This window comes from Ammodytes marinus (genome assembly GCF_949987685.1).
Source record: "Ammodytes marinus genome assembly, chromosome: 18".
In the NCBI taxonomy this organism is placed as follows: domain Eukaryota; kingdom Metazoa; phylum Chordata; class Actinopteri; order Uranoscopiformes; family Ammodytidae; genus Ammodytes; species Ammodytes marinus.
This window is the reverse complement of record NC_137222.1, coordinates 10862726-10879528: the sequence shown is the minus strand read 5'-3', so window position 1 is coordinate 10879528 and position 16803 is coordinate 10862726. Positions and strand designations below refer to the sequence as shown.

Here is a 16803-nt window from a genome sequence, read left to right as displayed (position 1 = left end):
TCGCACTCGGGGGCGGACCAAACAAACGCTCCGAGACCCAGCTGAAGAGGTAGTCTCGATGCGCTTCAAAACGCACTCTGCTGCAGTTCGTTTGTGGTGTGAATTTGGCCGGACTCGATCCGACCCAATTGCAGGAAGCACTGTGCCTTTTCTTTCTTTTCTTTTTTAATAAATCGCCATCAGCTTCACATTATGGGAAAGTGTTGTTGTCGCCATTGTTAGGAAGATTAGTTGTGGTTTGACCGGGAGCCCCGAGCGAAAATATTACATTTGATAATGATGCGTGCGGATCAGCGATCAGATGGAGAGGAGCGTCTCCCGTAGCCTACAGTGCCAACAGGTTCACGCTGCGCTTTGCATGAAGTGTGTGTTTTTATTGTTCTTCCCAACGGGACCGTCAATACTGTCCCCGTGTCAGTTTGGTGCTGAACTGCGCCGAACTGACACCCAGCTGATACACAGCTTAATCAGCTGTGTTTCAGTTTGAGCCTATTCTTCACGCGAGTCGCGCGTCCAGCAGCAAAAATACAGTAAAAATGATGTTTCACATCGTAGGCTAGAAGCCACATAACGTGGCATTGTCATAGGGCTACATATTATAAACATATGAAACAACAATAATTAGATTTTTTTCTTCTTTATTTATAGGCTAGATGTAGGCATTTTTATTATTTTTAACTCCATATTATATCAATGATAAATTCGCAGTTTTTACTTCGTTCTTCCTGCTTCTCTCCACCCCAGAATGTCTGTCCAATGAATGAATGACCTTAGATCACGTGTGGTTTTGCTTCGTAATGCTGGTTCACTTGCAAAAGGGGCAATATGAAAGTGGACCACACCAAACAAAAAAATCCAAATTCTATTTGGTCTGGACCAAAGCAAGTGAACTAACTGACTTTCCATGTGTGAATACACCCTAAGTCTCTTAATCAATAGGGATAAAGTCAAGATAGGAACCGGATATGTGAGAAATATTAATAGTATAATTTATTCTACCCCATGAAGTGTGTCATAGCCTGTGTTCCAGAATAAATTAAAGTGACATGTTTTTTTTTTGTCATTTTCAATGCTTTATTTATGGGGCAGAGAACAGATTCAAACCGGGTCTGTTGTGAGGACTGACCCTCATGGGGGATGGACGCTATAACCACTACACCACAAGCGCCCTCATATTAGTGATTTTGAGATGTTTAGGCATCTTTAACATATTTATTGACATGTAAACCAGATTTCTGGGGTTTATAGTTATGGGGGACCTGATCCACTCAGACAGCTGCATATTACCACTTCTTAACACAGGATGGATCAGTTTCCAACATATCAGCATTTTTGACTAATTATACCACACAAATATGTCCAAAGCAACTTATACCAAGGGCAATGAAAACCAATAAGTACACAGCTATGATATCTCAATATATAGTACAGTAACAGTAAATCAAGCATTTAGTTAACAAAAAAAAATCAAATTCAAATTCATAACAGTTTCACATTTGCAGGCTGGAGGTAGATCTCAAGTTCCCCACTGGAGAATAGCTCACATTATAGAAACAATCCACTTTTTACCTCTCAAAACTTCTTTACTCCCTTTTTCCTTCTACATTTCCCCTCAAATCTTTTCATCTTATTAACCTACTTAATGCTTTCATGCTGACGTTCTAAATTAGCAGCTTGCCTCATGGAATCTATGTTTCGACACAGATGCCAAATTGATATAAATCCAAAGAGGATTTAACATTTCGTCATCCTGAGATATCGCAGGGTTTATTACAGCATCGCTGAGCTGAACACAGATGAATGAACATGCACTGGCTGAAAGCAACATCAGTAAATGATTTCGCAAGGATTAACACGCTGCTGCACTGTGCATTGTAATGTATAGGCAGGAATATCTATTCATTCACAAGGACAAATCATTCTACGATGATCTCTGTAGTCCAACAGCACACACAATTAAAATGATGGATTGTACGCTTGAAAACAGAAAGTGGTCATTTACTTTTCACCAGTGGCTACAACGTGCAGCGGCGGCACTGCAAATCCCACAAACTACCCAGTGACCTCTAGTGGCTGGTTCTGGCAGTATGGTGTTAATCCTGTTGCATGTCAAACAAACACATCCAAATAATAATAATAATACTGGATCACAAGCTTAACATGGGATTCCTCCTAAAAAAAAAACCCCACCAAACTAATTCCTGACCTCTGGTTGAGGATCTGCATCTGTTTATCCAGACAGTAAGGCTGTTATGAAATTCAAACGCTCCACAAACACTGAATCTGAAAATGTCACTTTATTCATGTGGTGTTTTTGAAGAAGAAGAAGAAGAAGAAAAAGGTGTAGCTATTTACAGTACATACTCAAGTTTGTTTTAATATGATGTTTAGTCCATCACGTCGCCATACTGTGTCTTTTCGGGTCCTTTGGATTCCTCTGGTTTAGGCACTGAAAGGCAAACGCAGACTCGGGTAAGCATGCAGCATGAAACCAATTTATCTTGTTTCATCATGATAATCTGAACAAAAAAAAAGCATTTTCCTCAATAAGAAGACTGTGTATTCTCTTACTCAAAGATGATTCTTACAGGGACAGTTACTACCACAAACATTTCACACAACCACATTGCAACATTTTCCAGCCATGATGACGGGTGATGGCGGAATTTCTGCGTTTTTCTGCAGCTCACCCTGTGGTGGTGATCTGTCCGGGACTTTTCCTGTTTCTATCAGAATCCAGAGGTCTGTGCATTTCTGCGTCTCCCAGCGAGTCACTGCATAACTTCCCACCGAAGACGCCACTTCGAGGGGAGGAGACAGAAGTTACGATAGAGATAGAGATAGAGAGAGAGAGAGAGAGAGAGAGAGAGAGAGAGAGAGAGAGAGAGAGAGAGAGAGAGAGAGAGAGAGGAGAGAGAGTTAAATAAAGGTTAAATAAATAAAACAGAGAGTGAGTATGGTTGGCTGGCCAGAGAGAAAATCACTGCGGATAGCTTGTACCATTTTAAAGCCTGTGTTTCAATTCTCACCTATTGAAATGAGTAGGTTCCACTGAAGAGGATAAGGAAGCTTCCTCTGGAGAGCCTTCTGAACAACAAATAAACCAGCAGTACCTGTAAAAAGCAACACAGGACACATCTCAAGTGGCAAATCTAGCAGAAGCAACAAACTTAAACTCCCCCTGGCTCATTCAATATTCATAACATACTATAGGTATGGAAGGCAGGAAAGTATTTACATTGTGAATTTTTCAATCCCAATTAGATATTTATATTTTTTTAAATTTCACCTGACAAGGAATCAATTATAGGAACCATTATGGTTTGGAGGGTTTACATCTATCGTGATTTTCAATAACCTATAGAACTTGGATGTGATGTGTATATGCTCAGTCCATGGCCAAGACACCAAATTGGGTGATTTCTGAGGTTATTTTGAAAGTAATTGGTGTAAATTTCTATAGATCTTTCTTCATTTGTGGAAAATAGTATCATGACAACATGTCAGTGACCAACAATAACAACTGTGGGGATGTGAAACGGCTACATGGACATAGAAAAAATAAATCAAACATTTGTATTTGTTAAAGTCTTTCTTCTAATGTCACTATACTTCATATACATTTGTGTGAAATCCACGATTGTGTAGTTCATCATGTCACTTCATTGGATAAAATCATACCAAAGAATATATTAATAAAAAAACATTATCATTACACAGCACATCCTCAGTCTGTGATGAGTTCGGACTGATTGAACAGATATTCTTGCATAGTGTGTATGCACCATGTAATGAAAAACATGCCACTTTAATGACAGAAACATTTGCAGGATGTAGCTCCCTCATGTGGCATACATTGGTGAATATAATTTTGTGACCGTATTTTCATTGGTTCATTGACTTCTGAGTCTGACTTAGTATAATTTTAATTTAACCATAGATAGCCTAGTATATAAATAATTTAATCATTAAATCATAGATTAATCAGTTCAGAAACAGAAACAAATAATGAAGTAAATTGTTTGAAAAGGGAAAATAATCCATTATATTATTTTTAAATGCCATACAAAATACATAAACAATTACATTGTATTTCCTCATGTGGGAAAAGTAACATCACTTACCGAGTATAAAGGTCCCCGTCCCCTTCATGAAGGCACGAGACTGACAGGCAGCATACTGCCCTAAACCCTAAAAACAAATAAACAGGGCTAGATGCAAACAAAAAACAACAGCTGTCCCTGCCAGTTTGATTGTGTTAAAACATAGGCATTTCATTGCAGGACATTTGCAAAGTAGCCTACAGTGTGTTCAGAATTTGGTTCATTTGACAGTCAGTGTCCTCCAGAGTTCAACGGACTGCATAAAAGAATACAAACTCACAGGGTGTTTTGCCGCGAGCGTATCGTCCACTCTTCTGATACCGAGGTTGACCATGTTTTAAGCTTTTGTGTTGTGAGGCTGGAACTGAACGTTTTAGATGAAATGTAACACTATTTCCATTCTGGGAGTGTATACATAACACTGCTGTTATAAAACTTCCGTGCCGCACACCAAGAAGATACAGAAAGAGAGGGGAACAGGCTTCTGTCAGTTAAAAAAACACTAGCGACACCCGATGCAGAGGAGGTGGTACTGCAGCTTCTTTGCACAAAAACATTTGCATTTTAACAATCGTCCACACCTTAATTATGAAATAAAGTATGTAGAACAATAAGAAGTTACACTTTACTCATATATTATTATGAATCCAATTGTTTCTAGATTGTAAAATTATGTAATAAATGTGTGTTGAGATTATGGAGATGAACCATGAGATTAAAGGAGTAGAGTCTAGCTGCAGCCCCGGAGAACAATACTGAGTCGGGGCGGGAGTACTGAGTCGGAGCGGGAGTACTGTGTCGGGCCTAGTAGCCTATCGGTCTGCAGTCTTTTTTATTGTTTGACGTGACCTTCTCAAGATGGCCGCCGCGGTGTTTCGTTAGCCGAGTGGAGCTAGCGCCGTGGCTAATCTAATGTTCTATATTCTAACCTCTCCCTGTCCCCTTGCCCTAACCCTAACCACCCAGCTGTGATGCCTGAACATAATCTAATGTTCTATATATTATAACCTCTCCCTATCCGCTTGCCCTAACCCTAACCACCCAGCTGTGATGCCTGAATTTAATCGCCAAAACAATATAATTTGTCTCAATAACGTTCGAAATTTATTTGTATTTTCTTCCGCCCGACTCAGTACTCCCGCCCCGACTCAGTAGCCTATTGTTCTCCGGGGCTGCAGCTGGATACTATTGGATTAAAGCCCTAAAAAAGGATTACAAAATTGCCTCCAAATTGTCATGTGACAAATTAAAACACTGCAATTGGTTTAATTAGGGCCTTGCCTCTTTTTTAATAGCCTATTACATTATGATTGAGGATGGATTGGCATAAAAGGCCAAAATGGGTATGTTACCTAGAGGCAACGTACCGTAGAGGTTTTTTAAAGGTTATTTATTGTCATCCATCACATCATAGTGCAAAACAGACTATAGCCTACATGAGTTAAGATGTAGAGCAGCAAATACATGTTAAAGTTAAAGTTCACATTTTGGCATCAGAATAAAAATGGGTTTAAAGGTGCTGTAATGGTTCTTTTAGCAAACTTCCTGTCAGTTACTGCAGTTAGCAGTCCCCTCGCTCGTCCCTACATCACCACATTAATGCACTGCGGTCTTCAAGCAGCGAGTTATCTATAGCATCATCTCAGATCCATAAGTGTGATAAAACATGATAAAAACCATCAAAACAGACATTGGGAAGGATTTTTACCTGCTCCGCCATTGTAGGCGCATAAACATTCAGCCATCTGTTGCTCTGGCGTGCACCGGCAGTGAGACCATGAGTGAGACGGGTGACGGTTTGTAGCGTTCTCTCTTGTGATTGGATATAGCCTACATTTCGGGATCCTCCAATAAGTTTATTTGCCGATTACATGTAGAGCAGCTGACTGAGAGATCGGCTTTATGAAACACGCACATTATTATGTAAGTGATCACTGTATGAATAAAGAGCGATTTAACACTTATATTAACATAAACAAACCGCTTACTTCACCTTTAATTATCTAGGAATTAAGAGCACAACCCAACTTTATGAGAAAAATATTAATCCTTTGGTTAAAAGTCACTAATAAATGTTAATAAAATGGAAGAGTCTCCCTGTCTCATTTCTAGGCAGAATCAACCTCATCAAGATGACCTTCCAAAAATACTTTATCTCATGTCCATGCTGTTTGTGAATCTAAATACAAATTACATTAAACCTATCAATAAAGCAATATAGGACTTTATTTGGAAGGCAGGAAACCTAAGATCAAATTGGTAACATTACAGCTCCCAACGGAGCAGGGTGGATGGGGTTTACAAAATATAGAATACTATACTCACCGGCCACTTTATTAGGTACAGCGGTTCATTTTCTTGTTAACATATAACTTATTAGCCAATCACATGTCAGCAACTCGATGCATTTAGGCATGTAGACCTGGACGGGACAACTTATTGAGGTTGAAACCGAGCAACAGAATGGGAAGAAAGGGTTTTTTAATTGACTTTGAACATGGCAATGTTGAGGGTGCCAGGAGGGCTGGTATGAGTATTTCAGAAACTGCTGATCTACTGGGATTTTCACTCCAAACCATCTCTAGGGTTTACAGAGAATGGTCCGAAAAAGAAAAAATATCCAGTGAGCGGCATTTGTGTGGACGTAAAATGCCTTGTTGAAGTCAGAGGTCAGTGGAGGATGGGCAGACTGGTTCGAGATGAAAGAAAGGCAACAGTAACTCAAATAACCACTCGTTACAACCAGGGTATGCAGAATACCATGTCTGAACGCAAAACACGACCAACCTTGAAGCAGATGGGCTACAGCAACAGAAGACCCCACCGGGTGCCACTCCTGTCAGCTAAAAACAGGAAAATGAGGCTACAATTCTCACAGGATTTTTTTTATTTTTATTTAACCTTTATTTAACCAGGAAAAAACCTATTGAGATTAAAAATCTCTTTTTCAAAGGTGACCTGGCCAAGACAGGCAGCAGCACAATGCTCACCAATATTGGATAATAGAAGATTGAAAAATCATGCCTGGTCTGATGAGTCTCTATTTCAGTTGCGACATTCAGATGGTAGGTTCAGAATTTAGCGTAAGCAACATGAAAGTATGGATTCATCCTGCCGTGCACCATCAACCATGCCATGTTCAAAGTCACCTAAACCCCCTTTCCCATTCTGATGCTCGATTTCACTTCAGTACATTGTCTTGACCACATCTAAATGCCTAAATGCATTAAATTGCTGCCAAAATCAGGTGTACCTAATAAAGTGGCCGGTGAGTGTATACCAGTGCTTCTCAAATGGTGGGGCGCGCCCCCCTGGGGGGGCGCCGTGAGTTGTCAGGGGGGGCGCGGGCTGCCTTGATTTCCAACTGACCAAAAAAAAGTAGACTAATAATAACATTAATTAATAGGGTTGTCAAATTAACGCGTTAATTTCGATTAATTAATCACAGAAAAATTAACGCGATTAAAAAAATTAACGCAGATTAATCGCACTTCTATAATGCCTTTTGACCCGGTGCAAAAGTGGTGCGGAGCTGCACCTGTAGCTCGCCGGGCCGGGCGCGTGGGTTAAAGGGAGAAAGGTAAAGAGAGAAGCAAGGGAAAGGGGCCGACTCGAGGGCTCTATGGACGGTTTATGGGATGCATGAAGGTAGGAAGACATCTTACTTAATTCTCCGCAGTGTCCGTGCATTATTTATTTAGTGGGTGCAACAATGTAGGCTAGGTTCAAAACAGTGAGTAGGCCATATCTCTCAATCTTCCTCCAATTTTGTTTGCTAGCTGTCTAGCACCCGCCCCGTGTGTGTGTGTGTGTGTGTGTGTGTGTGTGTGTGTGTGTGTGTGTGTGTGTGTGTGTGTGTGTGTGTGTGTGTGTCTGTGTCTCAACATTTTTGCCTATGAGTAGGCTACGAAATGGTGGCAGTGCAGCGCTGTCTGTTGTGGGAGTTGGAAAGTCGTAATTTTGTCTGCTTGTTTTTTTGAGAAAATTCGGCGCTAGTTCATGTATAAAGCTGGCTGAGGGGAGGAGACAGAAGTTACGAGAGACGGAGAGCGAGCGAGCGCGAGAGAGAGAGAGACAGAGAGAGAGAGACAGAGAAACAAACTGTAGTAAGCTATACAGCTGTTTACAAACAGGTATAAAAGTGTCATTTAAGTATGCGATTAATTTAGATTAATTAATCACAGAGCCTGTAATTAATTAGATTATTTTTTTTAATCGCTTGACAGCCCTATTAATTAATTATTGGTTATCGCATCACAGAAGGCCTATTGGCCTATAATAATAAAAAACACCACCCTAACTATGTTTACAGTTTAAAAATGTTTCGAATGAAATGCAAACCTCAGTGAATCTTTTGCTCTTGTTTCTCTGTCCTGAGATTCACACAGACTGAGCAGTCTTGTTTAAATGTTACAAATTGAGCTAATAAACTGAACTTAGAATTTTTTTGCTGCAGAAGTTATCTCAGCTAATTTTTGTTATCTAATTTGATAATAAGGTGATTGTATGCAGAATCCTCGTGCCAGAAACTCATACAGTGGTTTTGTACAGATAAATAAATAAATATTAGCAGGTTCTCAATAGTATTTCAATTTAGGGGGGGCGCGAAAAAAATTCTGTCCCCTAGAGGGCCATGACAGAAAATAATTGAGAACCACTGGTGTATACTATCCTTACAAGCCAGGAGTAATTTCTTCTTGGGTGAATGAATGTGCCGACTCCCCTTGGCTTAATATAGAATTAGTTGTTTGTGAACCCTTCTCTCCTGTGAACCCGCTGGGTAAAAGTTCTAAAGATATCTAATGTATTGCTGGCTTGGAGAAAACGTACTAAAATATTCCATAATACTCATCCTCTTCGTTTTATAGCAACATTGAGAGATATCCCTAAGCTTTCTCCAGTTGGAATGGGATCAAATCAACCTTTGGCAAAAAGCGGGTGTTGTCAGGGTCTTTGACCTCTTTGAGAATAGGAGATTAAAAACATTTGAATAACTGAAATCTCAATAACATATTCCAAATAAAGACTTCTATAAATATCTACAGGTCAGACACTTTGTGTATAAGATGAACAATTTGCTGGAAACCCCACATGATTCACATCCGTTAGAATGATTTTTTCTGAACTATACTGTATGAGCAGCAAAAATATTTTATATATCCAAGATCTATACTGTGATGTTAAAGGCCTACTTCACCGGTTTGAATATGAAGGTGTATTGAATTCTGAGATCGTATGTAGTATAAATGTGCGAAAAAAATTGAAATCGGTTCATCCTAGCCTGAGAAAAGGCAGAAAGAGTGTTTTTTTTAACCCTATATTTCTCTTTCTCGTGACATCACAGAAAGAGAAATATAGGGTTAAAAAAAAACTTACTTTGTAAATATTACTGTGAAGTCTTTTACTGTGACATCACAGTAATATTTACAAAGTAAGTTTTTGTTAACCCTATATTTCTCTTTCTGTGATGTCACGAGAAAGAGAAAAACTTGCATGCTTAAGAACATCATGGTATAATTTGCTGAACTGTGTAATAGAAGGTGATGTGTGGGATGAGATCTTGCGATTGCTTTCCAAAATTTCAATTTGCAACACAAATGAGTCACAATATATTCTACATCAGGTCTACATATCGCCGTATACCTAGCAAGTTTACAAATTCCAAATTGTCCCAAATGTAAATCTCATAGGTACCAGGCTGCATTGTTTGTGGGAATGCAAAACTATTTAAATGTTTTGGAAGGCAGTATGTACAAGTACAGCAATAGGTCAGCAGGTGTCATTAGACCCACTTCTCTGTCTGCTTGGAAAGATTCCTGTTTCTCTTAAAAATAATGAAGATGTGATTCAGTCACTTTTAATCATAGATAGTATATAAAAGCTTTTAATGCTAGCAAGGAAAGCCATAATGGTGAAGTGGGTCGGTGAGGACCCTCCTTCTGTTTCCACATGGAAATCTCTCATCTCGGAGGTTGGTCCCTATCTCACTGAAGGATTAATGTTACCTTTTCTCCTTTACTATATGGACCGTTCTTGTAGCACTGTTATCTGTTTATTGTTCTTTATTATGTTGTGTTTGCACATTTGTCTTTAAAAAGAATAAATGTAATACACAGAGCTTTTTAAAAAAACTGATAGCATTTCCTTACATTGACATCATAACATCTTAATGGTTCAGTTCTTGTCTCGATCACGTTGATATATTTAGTTGATATCTTCAGTTGATATCTTTTCTTAACCTTCAGTGCATCTTAGGCCTTTTTTGGTACATTTTGGTTTTTCATTTCACAACTGCTGAGGCTGTGTTCATGCAAATGGCTTCATATTTGGTCAAGGCTAATGTTTTCTGACCAATTTATGAATTTGAACCTCAATTCATTGATTTACACTATAATGCACTGTATATTAATTTTCCTCACACTCAGCCTCCTTGGCCAAAAAAGCCCCTCATTGACTCCCATTCAAACGACATTTTTTGACCCTGCTGCCAATAGCTGATAGAAACCAGATTTTTTTTGTTTTGTTTTATTTCCTTGCACTAATGTCTTGAAAATTTACATTTTTTGTGTTTTTTTTTTAAATTGCATCGGTTTTCTCTCATATACCATTGGTTTTAATTACAGGCTGAGATTTAATATTGCTCTCCTCTGCTACTAGCCACTGCAGGCCACATGAATAAATTGTTTCAGCTAAAATGCTCTCTCTGTATTCTTAGTGATGGCATAGTATAGTATAGATGTGTTTTTCGACAAATAAGTGTGTGTGCGTGTCTGTGTGTGTATCCCAACACGGACACTCAAATTCACATAGAGAAAAACAGTTCAGTGTAAATCCATAAAAACTGCATGTTTTGATCCCATGGTCAATTGAGGTTAAATACATGAATTTGGTAATATTAGACATTCATCCTGTTCTTATACCTTGAAATTTTACATTTTTACTATTTTACAGCTGATGCGTGAATTTCATCCTTAACCTTCAGTGCATCCTTAAAAAGACTCACACTCTGCCTCCTTCGGCGCTTAAGGTGTCACTTTGAATTGATATGTAGATAAAAATAACATGAATGTATTTTTCCACCAATTTTTTTTTATAACTTTCTTTTTCAACTCGAGTCCTCACCATACAAACCATATTCATCTTGATTTTAAGGATTTTAACCCTTTAAATTCCAGTTGTTTTAGAAAAAGTCACTCGTTTTTTTTAATGAAAAAACACCAGAAAATCAATTAAAAGCTAAATAATTAGTCTAAATTAGTTTTTTTTGAGGGGGATTATAAGAGTGTGATAGATGTCAAGAATTAACAATAATATTGAATTGAATGCATTTCTATTCTTTTTGCTATTTAAGATTTAAAATGTGCCCTCCATTAAGGGCCATTGTACGGCACACAGAATTCTATTAAAACCACACTTTTTGACCCTGCTGCCAAAAGATGAGAGAAACTGATTTTTTTTATTATTCTTTTGGTTCCTTGTACTAATGTCTTGACATTTTCCATTTTTTGTGTTTTTTACTAGTTGTTGTTAATTTCACACATATGCCAGTGTTTCAACTACAGGCTAAAATGTAAATGTGCACTCCCTTGCTACTTAGGCCACTGCAGGCCACATGAATAAAATATTTGAGATAACATGCTCTGTCTGGGTTCTTCATAATGGCATAGAGTAGTGTATATGTGTATTTCAACAAATATGTATTTGTGAATATGTGTGCCTGTGTTTGTATCCAATAACAGATAGTGAAATTCACATAGAAATACAGCTCAATGTAAATCCATGAAAACAGCATGTTTTGATCCCATGGTTAATTGAGGATATATTTGTGAATATGGTAATATTACACATTCATCCTGCTCTTATAACTTGAAATGTAATATTTTTATGATTTTTTCAGATGTTTTATGAATTAAGTCCTGCATATAGCCTTTACAACTAATAACAATACAAAATCAATCACAGTTCCCTCGTTTCCACTAGGGGTATCTTTGCTCTTCAGGCCTATTAATAACTGCATTCTTCAATGGTCAAAGACCCTGAGGCATTGTTTCACAAGAATCCTTGCATCTTTCTTTACCATATCTTGTGTTCATACTGTACTTTAACAGGACACTATTCTTCTTGTAGTTCATGAAAAGTACATCATATCAGTACCCAGCCCTAATAGTCATACATATACATAACCTTTCACTTTCATTATGATATCCATTGTATAACTTATATATAGGTTCAAGGTTCAAAGTTCTTCATTATAATGTTTTCTTTACTTGAATATTAAAATGGAAATAGTGCAAAATAGACAAAAAATTAGTACACATACAGTATATAACAGCATATACTCATAGTTTAATTGTGAGTATATGCTGTCAGAAAATATGCAATGCAGAATCATTTCTTGTCGTTAAAGCAGCATGTTTTCCATTACATGAACTCAACACAGACTGATGATGACAGGGTTACAATAATGGTTTCGTAATAATGTAATCTTTGGTATACATTTCTGTCAGCCATTTATGAAAATAATAATAATATAATATAATAATTAGACTGAATATGACCTCTATCATAATGCATTTTAACAAATTGAATATCATGATCTATGTTATCACATAAACAGGTGGTAATGTATAAAGTTTATTGACAGTAAAGAAGGACTTCAAGAAATAGAAATATTTTATGTTTTCTTTCTTTGTCCATGTTGCTGTTTCATTGTTGGCGTTTTTAATGATCCTCTTTTTCACTGGAGGACGATCTCTTGCAAGATCTGAAAAATATCTACACCCAATTCTCCAAGAAAAACTGAAAATTCTCCCAATCTGTTGTCTTGGCAAAAGAAGGAGGGTATACACCCATCACATCAAGGTAAAAGATACTTAAAAATCAAGGACTTCCTGTTTGTTTTGAGGTGTGGCTTGGGGAGGTTTTTTTGTGAATCCTGGAATGATACATTTGAATACCAAAGTTTGCGCACCTAAGTGTAAAAGAGCCTGAGTTATAATTAATTAAAGGCTTATGTATGTATATATATATATACTGAATATGTATTTACAGTTATTGTCCTGCTGTATCATTTAGGGATCTGGGACCATTTGAAATAAATTGGACTGTTTCACGCAATCAACAGCTAGTTCAATGCAAGACTTCAACTGCCTGAAAAAGCACTGACCTGCAACCTTGGAACTCTTAATTGGACAGTCAATAAGTAATTGTGGGACCAAACCTTTGTCAAAGTAACAATCTTTATTTCCAGTTCCAGGTAATCACAAGAATATTTATTTGTTCCTAACAGTCATACACCAACAACATGAGAAATGAATGATTTCTTTCATCACAAACTTTGATCAACAATAAATCAAATTCAAATGTAAGGATGCACAAATAGTCTCAATCACTACCAAAACCAGAGACATATACTGTAGGTGGCCCCACCACTTAACAAAAGGCATCAACAATCAGAGGAATATTGATCTCTTAATCTTAACTATACATCTGAAGAAAATATAGAGCAGTTATTGTAAAACCAATCTTGAGTTATGATTTGCAAAAAGTGTAAACTGTCAAATGTTTACTTACACACTATATTTCTCCTTAGGCAATATTAAAGAAAATAAAGTAAAAAGAGCACAAGATTGCAATAATGACTGATTTAGACTTACTAAACAACAGTATTCTCCACAGAAACACATTTTTAAAAGCATTGGGCTTATAGCTATGTAGATTAAAATACATTTTAATATTTTCTATGTTCAGCATGTGAATACGTGTGAAGGGTTCCCTCTGTGGGTAAACCGCCTGGATATGGGACCACTCAAGAGAACCAGCTGCAAATCATCCGCCCCATCTTTGAAACTACACCAGTTAACGTTTTTGCAGGACCACCTACTGCATGAACTACTGTGTTAGCATGCAAACAGTGTACTGTCAAATGTTAACTTACGTACTAAATCCCTCATCAGACAGGCAATATTTAAAAATAGAATGTATGTAAAGCGAACAATAGATTACAATGATGACTAAAATGAATATATGCCTTGCTAACCAACCGTATATATCTTATTTCATTGTCAGCGTGTAAGAACATTTTACCACTATCAGAGGATTGAACATTTCGATGCCTTTTTCTCAGCTTTCTTTCTGGCCTCTTTTTCATGTTTGGCCTGTATGTTCGCCTTTGCCTCACTCAGTTCTCTCTGAAGCTTTGCCTCCATTTCTTCCTTTGTCTTTCTTTCTTGATCCATTCTCTCTCTTAGCGCAGCTTCTCTCTTTATGCCCTCCCTCTTTATGACCTCATCTAATTTCAGCTTCGACTTCTTCCTCTCCTCCTCTCTCTCTTTCCTTTCCTTCTCGATTTCTTTCTCTCTCTCAGCCTGTTTCTTCAACATCTTCTCTTCGTATTTCGCCCGTAGTATCTTCTCCATTTCCTCTTTTTCTTTCTGTATTTGCTCTTCTTTCTCTTTCAGGATGCGTTGTGCCTCCTCTTGGAGCTGCCTCTCTGCCTCTTGAAACATGTCGTTGGTGTAGTGGCTTCCTCCGTTCTTCTGAACTATATCTCTGATCTTCTTGAGCAGCTCGGTGACTTGAGAAGGATCCTTTACCTTATTATTAAAGACATGGTACTGGCCGTTACATCTGGCCACGAGTTCCTGCAGTTCTGGGCTCTCAGCCAAGAACTCATCGCTAGTGGTTTCAAGTTCATCACCACCAGTAAAGAGAACCATGCTGTATTGGTTTGCTGCCTGACCAAAGATTTCTTGGATATTTTGCACTGTGTTCATTTCCTCTTCAGTGAATCTACCCAGTCTGATGAGTACCAGGAACACATGGGGTCCAGGAGAAGAGTAAGCGATGCAAGTTGCTATATCTTTATTTGTTATATCCTTGCCAAACCGGGTGTCAAACAGACCTGGGGTGTCAATGACAGCAACCTTCTGGCCGTCCACCAAACCTTCAGCCTTAGTACTGTCGATAGTTACAGACTTTGCACCAAACCTTGATATAAAGGTCTTTGGTCCCAGAATGGTGTTCCCAGTGGCACTCTTGCCAGCCCCAGTCTTCCCCACCATCACTATCCTCAGCTGATGATTTTGCTCTGTATGGAAGAAAAAATAAAACTGTAAAAGTGTGATGGCAGGGAAAATGTATTATTCTGTGACTGAACTCTTTGTAATAGTCTGCTAGAACAAAGAGTGATCCATGAATGGAACTTCTCCAATAGATTAATGTTTTGTCTTGAGGTTTTCAATGAGCAGAAGGGGGTTACCGTATGCCTGATGAGGTTGTTTCCCTCATCAGAAAGGGGAAGAGTTATGATTCTGACTGCAGCCTGTTCATGGCACTGTCAATTATTATGCTTAATTGCCACTTCAATAGGAACACTCCACTCAACACCTTGGGCACCTTTTTTGAAATATTTGATTTAAAAGTTAGAGGTATTAGAGATGCTCTAATATTATTTGTTTTATAATGCTGATAGCTGATACCTTGGTATCCTTAAAGCCTGATTTAATTCTAGAAGCATTGAAAAACATTTTTTTTTTTACATAAAACGTAAATCATAAAGTGTATGACTCACGAACTGTTTGCCAGGATTACGCTCTGCTTTATTTCAGGAAACAACTGTGATTAATAGTAATATATAAGGAAGCGTTATTAGTTATTGATAAGGTGCTAGTCATTTTTTAACAGGAACAATTATTTAAGAATTTAAAGACACTTATAGGACCTAATCTGTACAGCATAGAATAAAGATTATAATCTGTTGTCAGCAAATAAAGTAATATTTTTTCTATTATTAGCGTTACTGATGAGATTTCGTGTTGCTGTTGGATTTTATAATAAAATCTTGAAGAGTCTCTTTGAAAATATAAGCACAGTAGTAGCTATCATGACTTACCGTAGTGTTGGTGTTTGCTGGCCATGGTCGGGTTAGAGGTTAAAATGCAGAGTGAAGACTTTTAACGCTGCTTCTCCTCTTTGTCAGATGCACAATGCATCAAACCACTACTATATATAGGGATACAAAGGACATCATAATGAAAGTGAAACTGGTAACTCCACCCTACAACTGCTGCTCCCCCCCTCCAATCACCATTTACAAGAAATGGCAGGAGTTATTTCAAAGTGCAGGGGATCCATTACACAAATGCTCTATGGCATGAAAATTAAACTACATTTGTTTGAAATATTCTGTGGTATTTGTAAACAGAACCTACTGTTCAGTTACAGAGCGTTGGGATGAACACATTTTGTTTTTGCTATTCATTCAAGAGAATATTACGGTGGCGCTGAGCATTCACCAAATAAAAAAAAGTTTCACAGCTAATGTACACTCAGGATCTCGTAATTACAAGAAAATATCTCGTAACACTGCCCTCACACATTCAACACATGGACATGCACTATATTGCTTCCTAATCATTTGACACTCGCACGCCCGGCACGCGCTAGAAAGCAAGTGAACTTGCAGACTTTCCCAGTGTGAATACACCCAGTGGCTGTGTCTTGATTCAGGGGTTGCGGTCTTGGAACCGGCCTCGTAGGCTGCATTTGAAGACCGATTGCGTCATAGCGGCGCGCAAAGGCTGTCCCATTTGCAAGGCTCCTTGCAAGGCTCCTCATATGCGGTCGTGAAATGCAGCCTTCATTTCACGGTTTTGAAGCAGTCTTGAAGGCTGCATCAGATGTATCCTTCGTGGCCCAA

At 38.1% G+C, this 16803-nt stretch overlaps 2 protein-coding genes across 2 annotated transcripts; both read right to left on the bottom strand.

Moving 5' to 3' along the window:
- Nucleotides 1-2278: 2278 nt before the first annotated feature.
- Nucleotides 2279-4538, bottom strand: tmem141 (transmembrane protein 141). Its single transcript, XM_080046457.1, has 5 exons — nucleotides 4384-4538; nucleotides 4125-4191; nucleotides 3030-3113; nucleotides 2691-2801; nucleotides 2279-2449 (listed from the first exon to the last, which is right to left on the bottom strand). Exons 1-5 carry the CDS (start codon nucleotides 4435-4437, stop codon nucleotides 2388-2390), a joined length of 378 nt encoding a protein of 125 aa, XP_079902583.1. The 5' UTR covers nucleotides 4438-4538; the 3' UTR covers nucleotides 2279-2387.
- A 67-nt stretch (nucleotides 4539-4605) lies between these two features.
- Nucleotides 4606-16054, bottom strand: LOC307265035 (GTPase IMAP family member 4-like; the record flags this gene model as incomplete). The annotated part of the gene is made up of 3 exons (XM_080046604.1): nucleotides 15997-16054; nucleotides 14471-15192; nucleotides 4606-4644 (listed from the first exon to the last, which is right to left on the bottom strand). The coding sequence occupies exons 1-3, from the start codon at nucleotides 16019-16021 to the stop codon at nucleotides 4606-4608; spliced, it is 786 nt and encodes a 261-aa protein (XP_079902730.1). The 5' UTR covers nucleotides 16022-16054.
- Between the last annotated feature and the right edge of the window lie 749 nt (nucleotides 16055-16803).